This window comes from Asparagus officinalis, chromosome 5 (genome assembly GCF_001876935.1).
Source record: "Asparagus officinalis chromosome 5, Aspof.V1, whole genome shotgun sequence".
Taxonomy (NCBI): domain Eukaryota; kingdom Viridiplantae; phylum Streptophyta; class Magnoliopsida; order Asparagales; family Asparagaceae; genus Asparagus; species Asparagus officinalis.
The window spans coordinates 95,227,241-95,245,268 of record NC_033798.1 but is presented as its reverse complement, the minus strand read 5'-3'; the positions used below and the strand labels follow the sequence as shown (position 1 = coordinate 95,245,268).

General features: G+C 35.3%; 1 protein-coding gene across 1 annotated transcript; it reads left to right on the top strand.

Moving 5' to 3' along the window:
- On the top strand, nucleotides 2,663-18,028 carry LOC109840249 (kanadaptin). Its single transcript, XM_020408820.1, has 12 exons — nucleotides 2,663-2,967; nucleotides 5,503-5,588; nucleotides 5,707-5,786; nucleotides 5,871-5,926; nucleotides 7,355-7,403; nucleotides 9,833-9,985; nucleotides 10,276-10,374; nucleotides 13,288-13,401; nucleotides 13,504-13,634; nucleotides 14,874-15,121; nucleotides 16,596-17,384; nucleotides 17,472-18,028. The coding sequence occupies exons 1-12, from the start codon at nucleotides 2,663-2,665 to the stop codon at nucleotides 17,519-17,521; spliced, it is 2,160 nt and encodes a 719-aa protein (XP_020264409.1). The 3' UTR covers nucleotides 17,522-18,028.

The window sequence follows — 18,028 nt, the reverse complement described above, 5'->3', positions numbered from 1 at the left end:
GAAGGCCAAAGACTAACCCTTCCTTTTCCCAACGCATGGGGAAGTCCAAAGACTAACCATTCATTTTCCCAATGCACGGGAAAAGACAATCTATCAATGCATGCATGTAGTCAACCATAAAATCTCCATGGATTAAATCCATATTAATTCATCATGGGGATGAACCCCGCTTCCCATCAGAAAGTGTGGTGCCGTAACAATCTTTAAGTTTAGTGTCTCATGCACACCAAAGATTGGTCGTCTGTATCCACAACAACATTCTCCTTATCTTCACAGGGGCTGTTTGCTTGCCAAAAAAAGAAGGAAATCAAGGAATAGGAAACCTATTTCCTTAAAAAATTGTTTTATGGTTGTTTGGTTGGCTAAAAAAAGAAGGAAATCAAATAATAGGAGATGAGATAAGATGAGTTGTCACCATATTATTGGATGATGTTGATGATTTTTTAAGAAAACTTGTTTTGAGGTTGTTTGGTTGTTTAAAAAAAATAAAATCAAAGAATAGGAAACCTATTTCTTATAATATGTTCTTCTCTTGTGTTTGGTTCATTCTTAAAAATAGGAGATGAGATGAGATAAGATGAGTTGTCATTATATTATTGGATGATGTGACACACACTTAAGGAAATCAATTTCCTTGTTTTTTTGGAGGAAATGGGTGGAGATGAAAGAGATTTCCTAAAAACCAAGAAAAGGAAATCCATGTACTTTTTTCATTAAAATATTATTTTTATCCACTTCCATCCATAAAACTCAATCCAAGAAAAAGAAATCTATACACTTTTATCAATAAAATATTATTTTTATCCACCAACTCATCACATCTCATATCCTTTCTTACTTTTAAAAATAAACCAAACACAAGAAATGAGTCACATCATCCAACTCATCTCATCTCATATTTAAAAATCACTCACATCATCCAATAATATGGTGACAACTCATCTCATCTCATTAGCATTTTATTTCCACCCATTTCCTAAAAAAAAAAAAGGAAATTGATTTCCTTAAGTGTGGGTCACATCATTCAATAATATACAAACAACTCATCTCATCTCATCTATTTTCTTATTTTTAAGAATGAACCAAACACAAGAAAAAAATTATTATAGGAAATAGGTTTCTTATAATACATTTTCTTATTTTTTTAACCAACCAAACAACATCAAAACAAGTTTTCTTAAAAAATCACTCACATCATCCAATAATATGATGACAACTCATCTCATCTCATCTCCTATTCTTTGATTTCCTTCTTTTTTTAACCAACTAAACAACCATAATTCAAGAAATCCTATTCTTTGATTTCCTATTCTTTGATTTCCCAAAAATTTTTGCGAAACGAACAGCCCCTTGGAGGAAATGAGTGGAGGTGAAATGGAGATGAGATGAGATGAGTTGTCACAATATTATTGGATGATGTGAGTGATTTTTAAAGATGAGATGGGATGGAGATGAGATGAGTTGGATGATGTGACCCATTTCTTTTGTTTAGTTTATTTTATTGGATGATATGAGATGAGTTGTTGGATGGAAATAATATTTTATTGGATGATGTGGATGAGTTGTTGGATGAAAATAATATTTTATTGGATGTTGTGGGTAAGTTTTAGGGATGAAAATGGTGGAAATTGCATTTTTGGAGATTTTTAAGCTCCAATTTCCTATTCTTGGATTTTTGGAAACCAACCAAACAGCCCCAAGCCAACTCTGTGAAGACCGAGATCAACAACACACGCTCACGTAAGAAGATAAGAGGAGTGTCGGAAAATAACTGCTCAAAATTGCTTTGCTATCATTAATCTCTGACAAATTGGTTCAATATAAAGAATACTCGAGCTTGGACAATAAATTTAGCAACAGTAGACATTTTCGGAAGCTACATTTGGCATGATGCATGCAGGACACAATAAAACTTATTGATATCGATGAAAAATACTGGATTCGGAATTATCAATATAGATTTATCAAAGACTAACTTTAGATATAACACTTGTTGGCATCATTCTTCATATTTCCAACGTAACTACTTTTTCGCGATCTTATAAAACATAAAGTTTATAGGAGACTAGTAGTCAGATACAAGATTTTACCGTGATATGTTTTTTTTTTCTGGAATCAGAGACGGCAATAATTGTTTTGCATAACCCCATTTGGGTTTTTTGAATTGAGGCCCTTACATCTTTCATATATTGAAATTAGTCCCCCAAAAATTTAAGTTATTTTGAGATTAATCCCTCAAATCATTAAAATTCCTATCAGGTTTCCTAATTTTTAAGTAACTTTGAAACTAGTCCCTCAACTCTGTAGAAGAATTAGCAGTCAAAGAGGTTTAGCTGAAACAACATATATATGAGAATAGAGGGGCCTAATAGAAATTTAGATGGTTTGAGGGACTAATTCTGCTCTAATTGCTATTCCTACTCCTGATCAGAGGGAATAATTACAAAATAACTATGAACTGGGGGGATCGTATAACAATTCCAATGATATCAGGAACTAATTTCAGAAATTAACGAGTCCTTTAGCAATTTCAATGTTTTGAGGGACTAATGGACCAATATGTTAAAAACCCTTTATTTTGCCGGCGAGGTTCAAGAGGATCACCGACCGTGAAACTTGGAGACTGCTGTTTCCACATCGAAAGCTTTCTCCTCACGTCCCCATGGGTCCTCCTCCTCCTAGAAACCCTAATCCCCAATCAAACCCTAATCCCGAGCCTCCAGGCCCAACCCAAACCCTCGAAAACGTCGCAAAGATCGATGCCGAGAACGTGGCTCCTGCTGAGGAGACAACTCCCAAACCTGAACAAAACCCTAGCCCTAACCCTAAACCTGATTCTGATTCTTCAGGATCCGAACACTCTGGGGTTACTATTCCCTACTCCATCCCACCGTGGAGCGAGCCACCGGGCCAGCCCTTCTTCTTTGAGGTCCTCAAGGACGGCGCCATTGTCGAACAGCTTGATGTGTGAGTTACTTTTTACTATGTGGCGACTCTTTTACCAATTTACCTTTGAAATATTGGGTTAGCTCTTGGGAGTTTGGTTGTTTGGAAACCCCTACTGTTTGCTTATTTTCTTAATTCTTGGGTTGTATAATTCGACATTTCCCCCCCATGGGTTTGCTGTGGGTTCCGTAGCTTCCGCTGGATCTGGATAAATATGAACTACTTGTGACTAATGGTTTCTCCATATCCGGTACCCTGAATTTGGGTGAGTGTTATCGGAGTTTTGGAAATGTTAGCCAAAACTACTTAAATGTTAAGAGGTTTGTACTAAATTTTTTTACACGCGCGATTATCATATGGTTATTTGATCATAACTACTTGTTGGAAATTAGGTTCTGACTGGGTTTCACTTGCATTTCTAGTTTGAATTCTCAATTGGTGACAAAAGATTTACTTGATTGCTCGACTGTCGAATTTTTCAAAGTTAAACGAAAATCAGGAGATTATGTATTGGGATTTTGGATAGGTCCTGAAAGTTATGCTTTTGATTTAGAGTGAACATTGTTTTATATTGACTTGAACAGACGCTATCCATCTATATGAATTCATAGTTACATACTTCGGATTATATCCAATTCACTTTACATGTATTTATTCAATCTTTTATACCTCAAGTGAGCCCAATTTCCAAATCAACCTGAATTGAAAATAAGAAATTTAGTTAACAAAATTTTCATGAAGATATTTTGTGGATCGTAATAGATTTACACGTATGAGACAAAAAAATTCCTCTCTATACAAAAGAGGAAAAGTTAAGAAAAAAAAATCATGCAAAAGGAAGGATGATGGTATTTTCAGCAATTTGCATATGAATGGGTCATATTTTTTAGTACAAATGAGCAAAATTGCTGCGCGTGTTGACGCGATATTCATGTGAAAAGGTCAAAAAATTAATTTAAATATTTGGTTTAAAATACATCATATACATAAACACTTGGAACAAGCATAAAACAAGTTACAATAAATGTAACAACTTACATCGCATACCAAACTGTTGAAATACAAAGTGGGTTTAAGATTAACTCAAAGTAGTATTTTAGGTATAAGAGTACTAGTTTTTGAAATTGGTGGGGTTAATGAATATATGATGGTAAAACATTGGGTTTATAAGCCAAAATATCTTTTTTTTTGGGGAAGTGGATGAGCTTAAAAATAAATAGAGGTAAAACTTTTGGTTTATAGACAAGAAAATCAATTTATAGTTCGTGATTCCGGCAGCATTAGTGTAAGAAAAAACCCAAAAGTTATGCCTTAGGAATTTAATTTTAAAAATGATGTGTATTCCTAACAACTTAGAGAAGAAATATAGCAAATTAGAACAAAATATAGCAATTTACACCTTATACCAAACTCTTGAAGTACAAATTGAAATTTAAAGTTAATTTGGTGGAGTATTTTGGGTCTAATAGTGATTTTGGATATGGGTGAGTTTAAAAATAAATTGAGGTAAAACTTTGGGTTTATAGAAAAAATCCCATTTCTGATAATGGGCGGGTTTAAATATAAATCAAGGGCACAACTTTGAAATGATAAGCAAAGGACTAACATAACAATTTAGAAAATGCCAAAATAATTAAAGGTTTTTGTGTATGAAACCACCACAAAACAGAGTAGTTTTTCGCAAAACCACCATCAAAGCTCAGGCTTTTATTAAACGTCCGTGATAATAATGCACTATTAACAAAGTACCACCATATCATAATGTCCATTCATTTTATGTTAAATAATATGTGGAATCTCCAAAACACCCTCACTGCGGGACTATATATATATTTTTAATATTTTCTTCTCCTAAGAAAGCATCTTACTTTCATCCAAAAGTTGGTCATGAGGAGCTTTTATGTCCTTTTATACCCTTATTTAACATAATGCGGATGGAAATTATGGCTTCGTGGTATTTTATAAATGGTGAATATTATCAGGGTGGTTTTACAAAAATCGGAAATTTCGTGGTGGTTCTTTGAAAAATCACTATATTTTTTTGGTGGTTTTGCACAAAAGTCACAAAAAGAAAAGGAGAAAATGTCTTAGTATTATATTTTATTATTTATTAAAATTGATGAGCTTAGGAGGATTCTGGGCTTAAAAATAAATTGGGTTAAAACTTAGATTTACAGACAAAAGGCCTCTTTTTATATTTTTAAATTAAACTAAGCTATTGAGCTTAGTAACAGCACAATACCTTTTGGGCATAAGATTACATTGGGTCAAAACTTTGATTTAGGGAAATTATTTATTTATTTATTATGTAAGCTGTTAAAACAGTTCGAGTTGCACTGTACGGCTTCTGTGCAATCTCCTATTGTTCAATATATATATAAATGTTTTAATATATGTGGTGATTTAAACAATGACCTCATTTTTTTGGAAGAAAGGTTTTAAATATAGTGGTCTCAAGGTACAAGAAGCCAGTGAGAATTATGAGAATCATAAGCAGCTTGAAATTTATATCAGACTAGCTGATTGCTTCTTGTGTAACCTATCTCACTGGTGCAGGTCTACGAAAGGCGCCTTTATGTTTGGACGCATTGATCTATGTGATTTTGTACTTGAACATCCGACGATTTCTCGGTTCCATGCAGGCACGCGTAGTTTCTTATTTTATATTTGTAATGCGCTAGATGGTTCCTAGCTTCTTTAGATACACCAAAATGGGTGGTATATGGATATGATGACTGATTTGTTCTGTTCTGTTACCAGTTCTGCAGTTCAAACAAGATGGTGAAGCTTTTCTCTATGACCTTGGTAGTACTCATGGGACCTTTATCAACAAGTGTGAGGTACTTATTAAAAAAGTTATAAGTTTATTTTGGTTAATGGTACACATGGTCCATTCGAGATTAGTTGTGTTCAATCTATACCAGGTCAAGAAGAAGGAATATACAAAAGTTCATGTTGGCGACGTTATTCGATTTGGCCAGTAAGTTGACTTGCTATATATTAAATATTAACATGTACTTTTCTGAGTTCTTTTTAGCATGTAATGCTCCTTGAGCTTGCTTGATTTCCACCCTCAGAGGTGTGAACAGAACTCACTTGATTATGCCAGCTCTTGGCTAAAGGAAGTTCGATATTATCCTTGGATCTCATGTCCAAGCTTAGCTTGTTTAAATATCAACCCAAACTTGAGCCTTTTATCAATGGATTTTTTAATTGGATTTCACTCCAGTAAACATTTAATGGTTTTTTATATTTGACTTTAATTGTGTTTTATATTTGACCATTGATATCACATCTTAGATCTGATTATTATTGTTAAGCAAAACCAAATTATTATTGTAATGAAATCATCACCTATGTGTTTCATATCAAAATGGGGTGAGTTTGGGAGCATATCAATAAAGAGAGTCACTAACCTTCACATAGTTGATGACTTTCAATCTGTTCATCACTCTGTGCATTCCATCGACGCCCCAACACCCCCCCCCCCTTTTGGTGTGTTTTTTTTTTTTTTTTTTGGGGGGGGGGAGTGTTTTGCACCAGGATAAAATGAGTAACCACATGGGTAGTGAGGTAGAATATTTAAACTTCTGAAATGTTGCTTGTCAACTTGATAAAAGTGATCCTTGTGAAATTATTACTAGGAGTATGACTGACCAAATGTTAGAGAGGTAGAGTAGTTCACTTCTGAAATTCTTGCTGTCAACTTGATAATAGTGATCCTTGTGAAATCATTACCAAACATCCAATTTCATATTACCGCCACAAGTCATTTTCTTTAAAATCTTCAGAAACACTTATCGAAAGAGATGCGAACATGTTCTAATTGGTCGAGTATATATTGAGCTGGATATTTAAAAACATGGGGTACCTATAAAATTGCCTGTTCATGTAAAATGTTACCGGCTTTCTGCTTATATATCTGAATCTGAGAATTGATAAAGAGTGCAGATACCTATAGTTCTTGCTCTTGGCTATGTCCCTTAGTGTAAGAGAATATCTGCGTGTTGCTGCTTGATTGTATGATCTTAAACTGCACAACTAATTAGGCTGGTTTCCCCAGTCACCATCAACTGCTCATCTAGTTATACGGTAGGCTCCTTGTCCATTGTCCCTGACAAGGATTTTAACACAAACCTAGAGCAGTCAAGATAGGGATGATTGCCTGTTTGATCAATTCCTCTGGAGCCTTCTGCAATAGCAATTCTTACATTAATGAGAAATGAAATGTATAATGATGAGGATGATTAGATTGTGCCTTAAGGGGAATTACACTTGAGGAGCCTTTGCAAATGCTAGATAATAAACAGAATCTCAGAGGATTATATATGCTTTAGTCAAGCTGTTACCAGTTTATTTTCTTTTCTGCTCCTGGTGGTAATATTGTACTTATCAATGTTTCTTGCAGCTCTTCACGGTTATACATATTTCAAGGACCGTCCGAGCTAATGCCTCCCGTAAGATAAATGACCACTTTGCTTCCTTCAATGTTTTCTCCCAACTCCATAAACTGTATATTAAGCTAATTTTCTTTTATGATCATTTGCTGTTTCTGCATTCCTTAATGATTGGTATCCAGAAATCCACAGAGCTGTTTCTGCATTCCTTAATGATTGGTATCCAGAAATCCACAGAGCCACAGAAGGCTTTCTTATTAATCTAGTTATCTATGTTTACATTCTTAAACATGGATTCGTAACTTCAGATAAAAAATACAGGAGAATCATGTTTGGAATACTTCAGCGCATTCTTCGAAGATTCTTCAATGTGTCAATTCATAAATAAATTGTGGAAAATTCCATGTATTGATTGGAGATAAAACAAGTTGGTGTGCATATGGTGGTTAAGTTTCAAACTGCTTTATTATCATCATCATCTTTTTTTATCTTCAAGCATCATTCAAACTTTTGCTAGAAGGCATTGTATGTTTGTATATCTGTAATCTGTATAATCTGGAACCATTTAGAAAGTCCTTCATGGTTTTGGGCTGTTTCTCAGAATATTTATGATTTATCATCACTCGTTTTTTGCCCCTCTTTTTGTGTGGGGTAAATGAATAATTTTATTCACTCTTCATGGGAAGTATTTGCACATCACATAGCCACCGGCACACCTGGGTTTACAAAAACTAACAGATATTAGATACCACATACAACTTATAAAGTCTCAATCCATGCTCTATATTCAACAAGAATTGGATGCTGAAAAAGATTAATACAAACAGCAACCTTAACTTTACTAACCACCTAATTCGTAGTACTCATAACACCTCTAAAATTCCTCCAATTACGCTCCAACCATATCACGTAAACAGCGACAGCTAAAGCAAACTTTCCTCTCTTCATGTAAGAATTACCTCTCAAATTGTTAGAGAACCAATTAACCAAACAACTAACTGTACCCGTACACGGCTCTTCCATCTGAAACATAACCAGTCCATGAATCTGCTTTAAACCTGAAACATGCATTCAAAGAACAAGTGATGGTGATTCTCCTGATCTTTTTCCCACAGTACACATTGAGTATTATTGGACAACCCCAACCTGCCAAGCCTATTCAATGTAAGCAATCTGTGAAGCATAGTCAACCAAAGAATGATAGCATGTTTTGTTGTATGTTTTTTTACCATTATTGATAGGCCATTTATGCTTTGTTTAACACCTGGACTAGGTATGTGCCAATAATAAACTTAGAGCAAGATCCATGACAGCACTAGGTTCTTTATCTATTGCAATTTCAGAACAGTTCATCCATAATGTTTACTATTCTAACTTTTCCTTGTTCTTTGTTATGAGACCTCCTTAGTTCTAACATTCTCATGTTACTCGGAATCCCCCACCCCCCGCCCACACACACAAAAGTCGCACAGAAGCAGACTTAGTTACTTAACAGAGTATATTCTCTTTAAAAAAATCTTTAATCTATTTTTTGACCTTTTTATTGAGATACATTTAAGTATTTATATTATGATGGGAAAATTCAGCCTTATACCCAGTGTAAAGTGCTTGTCCTTGCAGATCTTCACTAAAATTTTCGTAGATGATATTGTTTTTTAAGGGAAGTCTTATGTTTGAACTCTTAATTTTCATTCTACTCAAATATTCTGGTTTCCATATAGGGCAATGTTCTTGACCCATCAATCTTGTTCTGGGTCATGTCAATCCAGGCTTTGTAACTTCTCTCGGTCCATGTTAGGTATTTTACCTATCAAGCATCAATAGAGCCTGCATCCTTTATGTTGTTTAAAGCTGGAGGAAACAATAGAAAGCATAAGTAAACGGGATGGTTATTAAAGTATGTATTAGGGTATGTTTTTTTAAGGCTGGGACATTCCTTTGCAAGAATTCAATTAGGGGTCAGGTTTAAGATCATCTGAGATCTTAATATATCTAGTTTCCTACCCATTTTCCCATAGTAAAGACTTAAAACCTTGTTTCTACTTATGTATAACAAAGTTTGGGTCGCTCCTTTTTTGGTTTCTTGGCTTATGGTTAGATGACTCCCAAACAAAAAGCTGTACTTGTGACCAATTCATTATGAAACTAAGGCACTTATTTAAAAATCAGTCACTGCACATGATAACACATTTTCCTGTAACCAACTTTCTTGTCTATTATGATTGGTTACTACTTAACATATAATAACAAATTATTCGCACTTAGAATTAGGTTTGTACCGCATCACCATTTCTCATCTGCTGTCGTGTTATGTATAGAAATTGACCTCATTAGTTTATGGATATTACAAATTACACCTTATGTCATAGTTATAAGTTTAAACTGTATATGAAGAGATTGTAAACTTTGTCACTTCTCCTTGAATTTCCATACATACGTTGTTCAATATTTGTATTGTTATAACTTATTGCATTCTGGGTATAATATAGGAGGGTGACCTGGAGAAACTACGGGCTGCAAAAGCACTACGAGAAGAGATGATTGATCGTGAAGCTTCCCTTGCACGTGCAAGAGTTGAAGCATCACTTGCAGATGGTGTCTCATGGGGCATGACTGACGATGCTGTTGAAGAACCTATGGAGGTTTGTTGATCTATGTTGCTGTTCATTTTAGTTTTTTCTGGGTCCTTTACCTTCTTTACTGCCTCCATTCTGAACAATCCCCATTCCCTCCTTGAATTTCCCCTTTTCCCTCTATGTTTTCATGTGTTTTCGTGTGTTTTTTTTTCTTATTTAAAATGTAGGTGTGTGGTCTTCCAGTTTTCACTTGCTCCCAGGCTTCTCTTTTTCAAAGCACTCTTATCAGTTTGTTGCATATATTGCTGTTTTTGAATCTTTGGTTGCTCAATTACTGAACTGTGTCCATCTTCTAGAATGATGGTGAAGACGAAATAACATGGCAAACATACAAAGGACAGCTTACTGAGAGGCAGGAAAAAACACGTGGAAAAATTTTGAAACGAATGGAGAAGGTAAGTATCCGCATATTCTTGTGTAGTTACTATATTACGTTTTTGTCAGATCATTTCATGTAACGAGGTTTGACTTCTGGCATTGCTTAAAATAAAGCAAATATGCTTTTTTTTGGGTAAAATTTGATTCAATTTAAGAAGACTCTTGAGAGAAGCAAAAGTTTATAAGCTGTGATCTGGAGAAGCCAGAATATATGGCTTCTCTCCATTGCAGATGCAGAACCCTCATGTGGCTGCTCCTTTTTTGTCTTTGTCCTTTTTTGTCTTTGTTTCTCATATGATGCCTCACAAATCTTTCTTCAGCTTAATCCTCCGCCCCCCCTCTCTCTCTCTCTTCTCTCTCTCTCTTCTCTCTCTCTCTCTTCCTCTCTCTCTCTCTCTCTCCCCTCTCTCTCTCTCCATGACATTAACTTTTGCTCCGAGACATTCAACTTTTGTCTTCTTAAATGAATCTATTACAAGTATTGATCATTTTCTATAAGAACTTCAAATTGTAGGAAAAAAAGTGCATCTATATAATATGTATTTTCTGAGAAGTTGGACAAATTCTCTACACGGGGTTTGAACAATCAACACCACGGATGCCCATTGTTTGTCAAGTGTTTTAACAGTATCTTCATACATTGACACAGACACGACAGACATCAACATACCTCCATGGATTCTTCATCCTTTACAGACATCAACTTTTGTCTCATTAGATCTATTTCAATTTCAAATATTGACATTTATAAGCACTTCAAATTTTAGAAATACAAACAGCTAATCAGTATAAATTTCTTTTCTGAGAAGTGGTTTTTGATAAATCTTTTGTATTGAGTTTGAACAATCAACACCAAGGACACCCTTTATATGTCAATTGTTTTAATACATTGAATGGAGCTTATGCCCTATAGCTCAAGGATGGCTGTATTTCATTTTAAACCAAGTGATGCAACTATAGTTTGATTGAACATGCCTGTTCTCCGCTTGAGATTAGTGGTCTGTTTGTATGGGTGCCTTCAGATGTGTGGTTTTATATTAAAAGGGTGATTGGGAGAACTTAATTTTTCGGCCAAAATAGCTTTTAAGTAGCTTGTCCACATTTATGTGTTTGGTGACATATCAAATAAGCTAGCTTTATGTCCCATTTTAAGAACTTGAGGTTCGTCAACTTTTGAAAAATTAGCTTATAAATTCATCTAAATAAGCTAGGTTTGACCTAACAAATGACTTTTCTATCCTCATGTTTTATTACATTTTTATCATAAAAACGTAAGGTACCAAAAGCCAACAGAGCTTGTAAAAATTATTACATTTTTATCATGTTGTTGTTTTTATACGGGTGCCTTGAAAGATTGCACCCGTGTGTTTTATGCAGCAATAATACAAGTAAAGCTCTTCAGGAGCATCTAATTAAAAGAGAAGGCTACCGAAAGGATGTGGTAAAAGTTTCAGTGGAATCATACATAGAGCATGTTTGGCAACTGGTCAAAGCGGCTTATAAGTCATTTTTGTGGTTTATGAGCTCCTAAGGCATGTTTGGCAAATGAGTTATTTTTTGGTGGCTTATGAGCCACATAGTTTGACCATGTAAAAGATCACTTTACCCTTTAGCATTTAAGAAAATTTCAAAGCCCTTTTTCTGTGTCCAATTCCTTTTTGGTCATTTTGACAAATAAGGCTGAAGTATAAGCTACTCATTCGCCAAGCATTCTACCATTAGAAACTAAGTTTACCTAACACTCTGGATTATAATTCACTTGACTTATAAGCCATTTGTGGATTATAAGCCAAGTGGATTATAGTGCAAAGTTGCCAAACATGCTGATAGTGTTCGAAACGTATCTAGTAAAGTAGATTCATGTAATGACCCATAATTAAAAGAAATTAATATATTCGGATTATGCATGCCTTCATAATATTTTAAATTACCATAACATCCCTAAATGACACCTAATCACCTAAAGCACTGCCATATGGATGGTATAGTGCTGCATATAGGGAAGGTTCCAACTACAATTACGAGGAGTACCTATATTGCTTACAATTGTATCTGCAAGTAGTATATATTTATATTAAGGTTTTTAACTATCGGATATTGGAGAAATGTCGGATAACCAAAATTTATATTGGATTGCGGACATCGAAGAAATATCAGGGATATGTGTTAAATATCGAGTTGCTATATTGGATGATGTGAATATATAATATAATGTCCTAAAATATAATCTAAATATACTTAATGAAATTTAAGCATATTAAAATGTATAAAATACATGATTAGGATCACTAATCTACCTTTTAAACAATTAAAAGTCCAACTCGACATTGCAACTTTGTCCGAATTTTTTTTGGCCAAATGTCACACAATATATTAGGAAAATCATGATATATCACCAAAAATTGCCAAAAGTCGATATACAAGCCATATAAAAGGACACATCGGCCAAGTAGGGGATATATTGCCCAAAAATTGTCAGAAAGAGGTAAAGGATATTTAAAGTTTAAACCATATCATTTTGCGGCAAGCCTTGTCGAAGGATATATCGATTGATATCTTGGGTCATGTCGGGGATATTTAAAACAATGATTTATATGTCATGAGCATAATAAATCTTATTCTTCAGCACAACATACATGTTTAGTGAATCTTTAGCACAACATATGTTTTTTTTTATGCGGGAAGATTGGTATTTCTGTGAGAATAGTCAATGTTTACTTCGGATGTAGCTATTGTTGTTTTCTACACTCAGTTAATCATCGTGTGCAAATATTTGATAGACAATTTTCTACGTTTTGTTTGACATCACTACATACTCTGGCATCATTTTCTATTATTGGGATTTGCTGCTGATATGCTTCAAAATCGCCATCTTACTTCCTACTGTTACTGAGTAGATTTATGCTTTGCAATCACTTTGATTCCAAAAGGTCGCCAATATGAAGAAAGAGATTGACGCTATTCGGGCTAAGGACATTTCACAAGGTGGTTTAACTCAAGGTCAGCAAACACAGATTGCTCGAAATGAACAACGAATGTCTCAGGTACTCGTATTTCGGACACCAATGGCATTCAATCTTTTTGGATGTAGTAATTCATTTTTCCGGTTATTTACTCGAGTAATTGCTATGTGCTATATTGCTCAGATTATGGAGGAATTGGAGAGCTTGGAGGAGACTCTTAATGAGAGCATTCAAGAGAGTCTAGGTGCACGTTCTGGGAAGATCACTCAAAACCGGAAACCGGGAATTTTTGAGGAGGAAGATGACATCTTGAGGTTATTATTTTCTCTCTGATATTTATGCTTCGGTTGAGTTTTTTTCTTGGTTTGATAGCATAGCCCAAAAAAAGAAAAAAAAGCCTCATCTTTATCTTGACATGTGATTACTGTGTTATATATATTCCTGACTAGGCAACTTATTTGTGATATAAGTGATGTGACATTTATGACAATTTTTTCAGGTCAATAATAAACTTTCTGACTTGTCGTGGTTATCATGCTTTTTTGAGGATTTTATTGCATGTAAACTGGTGCATGTAATGTTGATAATTAAAGATGCTAGATCAATTTTTACTCTTAGTATGATTATCAGAGAAAGAGGCTGCATATAGAATAGATGAGAGGCCGAGGTTTAGCATGATAAATATCTAAAGTGTGTCAAAAATTAACTGAACGTCGTTCATCTGCTCACTAATTGGTGTTTCTGTCTGAGAAATATTTTGATGCTGGAGCTCTCCCTGGCATTTAATAGTTCTAGGGACGCAACCTTGGAAATTAAACGTATACTCAATAGTTAAATGATACTTTTTGTTGCTTGCATGTCAAAAATATTTTCTTTTTGGAAGTACAGTTTTTCTTCTTCTTTTTTAATAATTTCGCAAGTGGATACTTAGATCAAAATTAAGGAACACGGTAAATGCCAAGAACCTAGGTATATTCGTCGTGGTTTAGCGACCAAAGGCAGGGAAGAGCCATGCATTAAATGCAAGAAAGAGTGAATTGTACTCATCCTCAGGTCCTTACCTGCCAAGATATTAAGTATGAAACTGATAATATAACCTAATAAGTGGTCAATATACAAAGTTAAAGCATTGTCGATGCAACATGCAGCACGTATTAAACTATCAGGAAAGCTTTAGGTGGTAATATGAAGTAAATGATTGCACAATAAGTGATCACCTATGTCCAACAAGGCACATGTAAGAGAACCATATTAAATTTGATACTGACCTCTTCAACAAGTGTCATGTAGTTTCCGATACTCGGGTTCTTGCCTTTTTTGACTAGGAGTCAGGGAGGAATTTCCTGCCTGATCTTGGCTATCTACCACTGCTATGTGTGCGAGTGTATACACACAAATGTTGCTTTGATATGAAATGCTGCAATTACATGTGATGCAGTTACATGCCTAATTGATGTTCAAAAGAATTTTTTTTCTTCGCTTTTTCCCCCTCTTCTCTTATAAACATGCAACGTTGCTTTGATATACACTTTTTAAATTTTTGTCTGGTTTAGTGATGATGATGACTTTTACGATCGGACGAAGAAGAAGAAGCCTTCTGCCAAAAAACCTGGTGAGCAGTCAGTTGAAACAGCGGATACCCTTCTCGACAAAAAGGAGGCTATTGTTAATAAAATGGAAGAGAAAAAAGTATTGCTTCTGAAGGAGAAAGATAAACAGGCTCCTACTATGGAGAGCAGCTTTGATGGTGTTGGTGGGGATGACCTTGATGCATACATGAGTGGCCTGACATCCCAACTAGGTACACTTTCCATATTTGGTACTTGTACACGCAACGCAATGCATTAATTCCTGATTGTCAAGAAAGAGGAAGTCTAGCAGTAGTTGCTACTCGCTATAAGTGACTGTCACTTGAGACTCGCCCAATGATTGGCCCACGTGGCCATTACTTCCCATATAAAATCGATGTCAGTTGTCCACATGAACAGATTTAAGTAGGAAAAAAGCAATTTCATCATGCCCTTATTTTTAATTAAATATTGTAAGCGACATTGTATAATAGGATTAGGGTTATTTGCACTTTGATATCCTAAAGTTTTCATTGTTTTTAATTTTGATACTCTAAAATTTTTAATTGACACTTTGACATCCCAAAGCTTCTTTTACTTTGATACCCTAAAATGTTTTTCCCCGACACTTTGATATTCAAACTTTACACTTTATTTAACTTTAATATCTCAAGGTTTACACATTTTTTAGATTTGATTGAACTGTCAAAAAAAAGCGTATCAAAATGTCAAAACAAAACTTTGGGTATCAAAAGTTCGAAAAAGGTGTAAACTTGGGTACCGTGGTGTCATGGGAAAAAACTATGGGGTATAACAGTTAAGGAGGTGTAAACTTTGGGGTACCAAAATGTGGGGTAAAAAACTTTGGGTATCAAAGTAAAAAATATTGTTAACTTTGGGCTGCCAAGTGCAAACAACCTAGAACTAATTGCAGTCTAATTATGCAAGCGACTATGAGCAAGAAATAAAAGAAAGAGAACACTTGTGCTAGTTGTAGAAAAACACCTGGGTTCAATAGTAAAATTATTTTTTTTCGTAATTAATCGGTTTCCATGACAGCTGCCATCAGTTATATGTGGGAAGCAATTGGAGAAAATTCTCACAGCCACGTGAAAAAAAATAGCAAAAGAATAAGAAAACACACACACACACACAAACCAGCAACCAAAAAAATATTTCACCCAACACGAACCCCACACAGGAACAGGACAAATATCCTGCTGCACCACCACAACTATCATGATGATGATGATGATGATAATTTAGCCGCATAAGGCCATTTTCATGTGGTGTGGTCTGATGATGTATACAATGTATGAGGCTGTGTATACCATTATTTACAACACTGTTATTAAATGGCTTCATACTCCTGTACAAACTTCGTATAGCCTAGTCACATGCTATGCTCATGCACTTGTAAATGCAGAATGGACGCAACATGGAATGGCACAAAACAGATATGCAAAATATAACAAAGAAACAATGATATTGCATGAAGTGTTTTGCCTGATATGTTGTCCTGCACGAAAGACTTGAAAACAGAAGTGCCTGTGCTTCATAGCTTATGTGAGAGGAGAGTATAAGAGAGGCATATAAATATGCAAACAATTACATGCAGTACATTATGAAACTTGAAAGTTACCTTTGTTGTTGTTCATAGATAAAGGTGATTAACATATCCTGAGAGACTTTTTCCTTGTTTGACAGTTGTTGACAAAGTAATGAAAATTGAGAAGGAATTGTCTGATCTTCAGTCTGAGCTCGACAGAACACTGTATTTGCTGAAAATAGCGGATCCACTGGGAGATGCTGCTCGAAAAAGAGAAGAAAAGGCAAAAGGGTCAAAGCCCAAGCAGCTGGTTATTGACATGAGAAAACAGCCTCAACTTAAGCAAATGAAACCTGTCAGAGATGAGAAGCGTGCATCGAGCTCGCCACTTGAGGGGACTCCAAACTCTTCACAGGAAGAGAAGTCTAAAAATGCTGAAAAAGTTGAGGATGCTTGTGAAAATGAAGGGAAAAAAGCACCTGTGTACACTGTAATAAAGCCTCAGTGGCTTGGTGATACAAAGGACATGAATTTGGAAGAGGACCGTGCACAAGAAACAGCTGCAGAAGCCACAGAATCTGACAGCTTTGTAGACTATAAAGATAGGAAGAAAGTTCTTGCTTCAGTGAATGACGAAACAAAATTAGAGAATGCAGCTCCAGGCCTCATCATAAGAAAACGGAAGCCTGTTGAAAAGCCTGAGCAAACTGTTGATAAAGCTGCTAGAGTGGAAGGTTCACCTTCATCTGACGCTGACACTACTGTTGTTGATAGTGTGGCTTTGCTACTGAAGCACAAACGAGGGTACAGTACTCTTGATGAAGAAGCAAGTAATGGAAGCCAGCAGTCCCATATTGAAACTTCTCAGCCCAAACGAGTACTTGGACCCTCGAAGCCTGATTTTCTTGAGAGAAGTCCAAATTATGAAACATGGGTGCCTCCTGAAGGTGAAGTTTCCAAAATATTATTATATATATTGCATCTCCTTTTCTTTTATTTCTCGGAATATGAAATGTTTGATTTTGAACTTGCAGGGCAAACTGGTGATGGCCGAACCTCACTGAATGATCGATTAGGTTATTAAAGCATCATATCTTTGTTTCAGAACAGTAGTGGCCTTGTTTGCTTATTTGCTGATCTCTTTTGGACCATTTTAAGTGAAAATCTCAAGCATGGTGCTTCAGCTCTGATTCTTCTGACGTCGTTTAAAAGGAATGCTGGACTCGCACTGGCTGTGGCTGAGGCTGACTTCACAAGAACACAGTTATTAGCGAGCGTCTCCTCAAGTAGCATTAACTGTGCTCAGTAGTTGGGTAAATTCTGGAAGAAAAGATGGTGGAATGCACAAACGTGTTCTTCTATTTCAATGGCATTGTGTATAGGGATGCCGATGATATTGGACTTTTGGCGTGAGGACTTGTTTGCTGTATGTTGGGGATACGTTCACAGCTCACAAGCCGGCGAACATAGAGAAGACTTTTTTCAGTTTTCGGTTTTTTTAATTATTATTAAAGGTATGTACATGTTGATATTATGCTCTGTTACAATTATCTTAAATAGATTAAAGCATCTTATACGTTCGGTTTTGTCA

What these genes read in the sequence shown, in the direction of transcription:
- LOC109840249 (XM_020408820.1), top strand. Translation starts at nt 2,663, where the DNA reads ATGGGTCCTCCTCCTCCTAGAAACCCTAATCCCCAATCAAACCCTAAT. An exon ending in ATTGTCGAACAGCTTGATGT is followed by an intron (nt 2,968 to 5,502) that starts GTGAGTTACTTT and finishes TCACTGGTGCAG; the next exon opens with GTCTACGAAAGGCGCCTTTA. An exon ending in TGGCCTGACATCCCAACTAG is followed by an intron (nt 15,122 to 16,595) that starts GTACACTTTCCA and finishes CTTGTTTGACAG; the next exon opens with TTGTTGACAAAGTAATGAAA.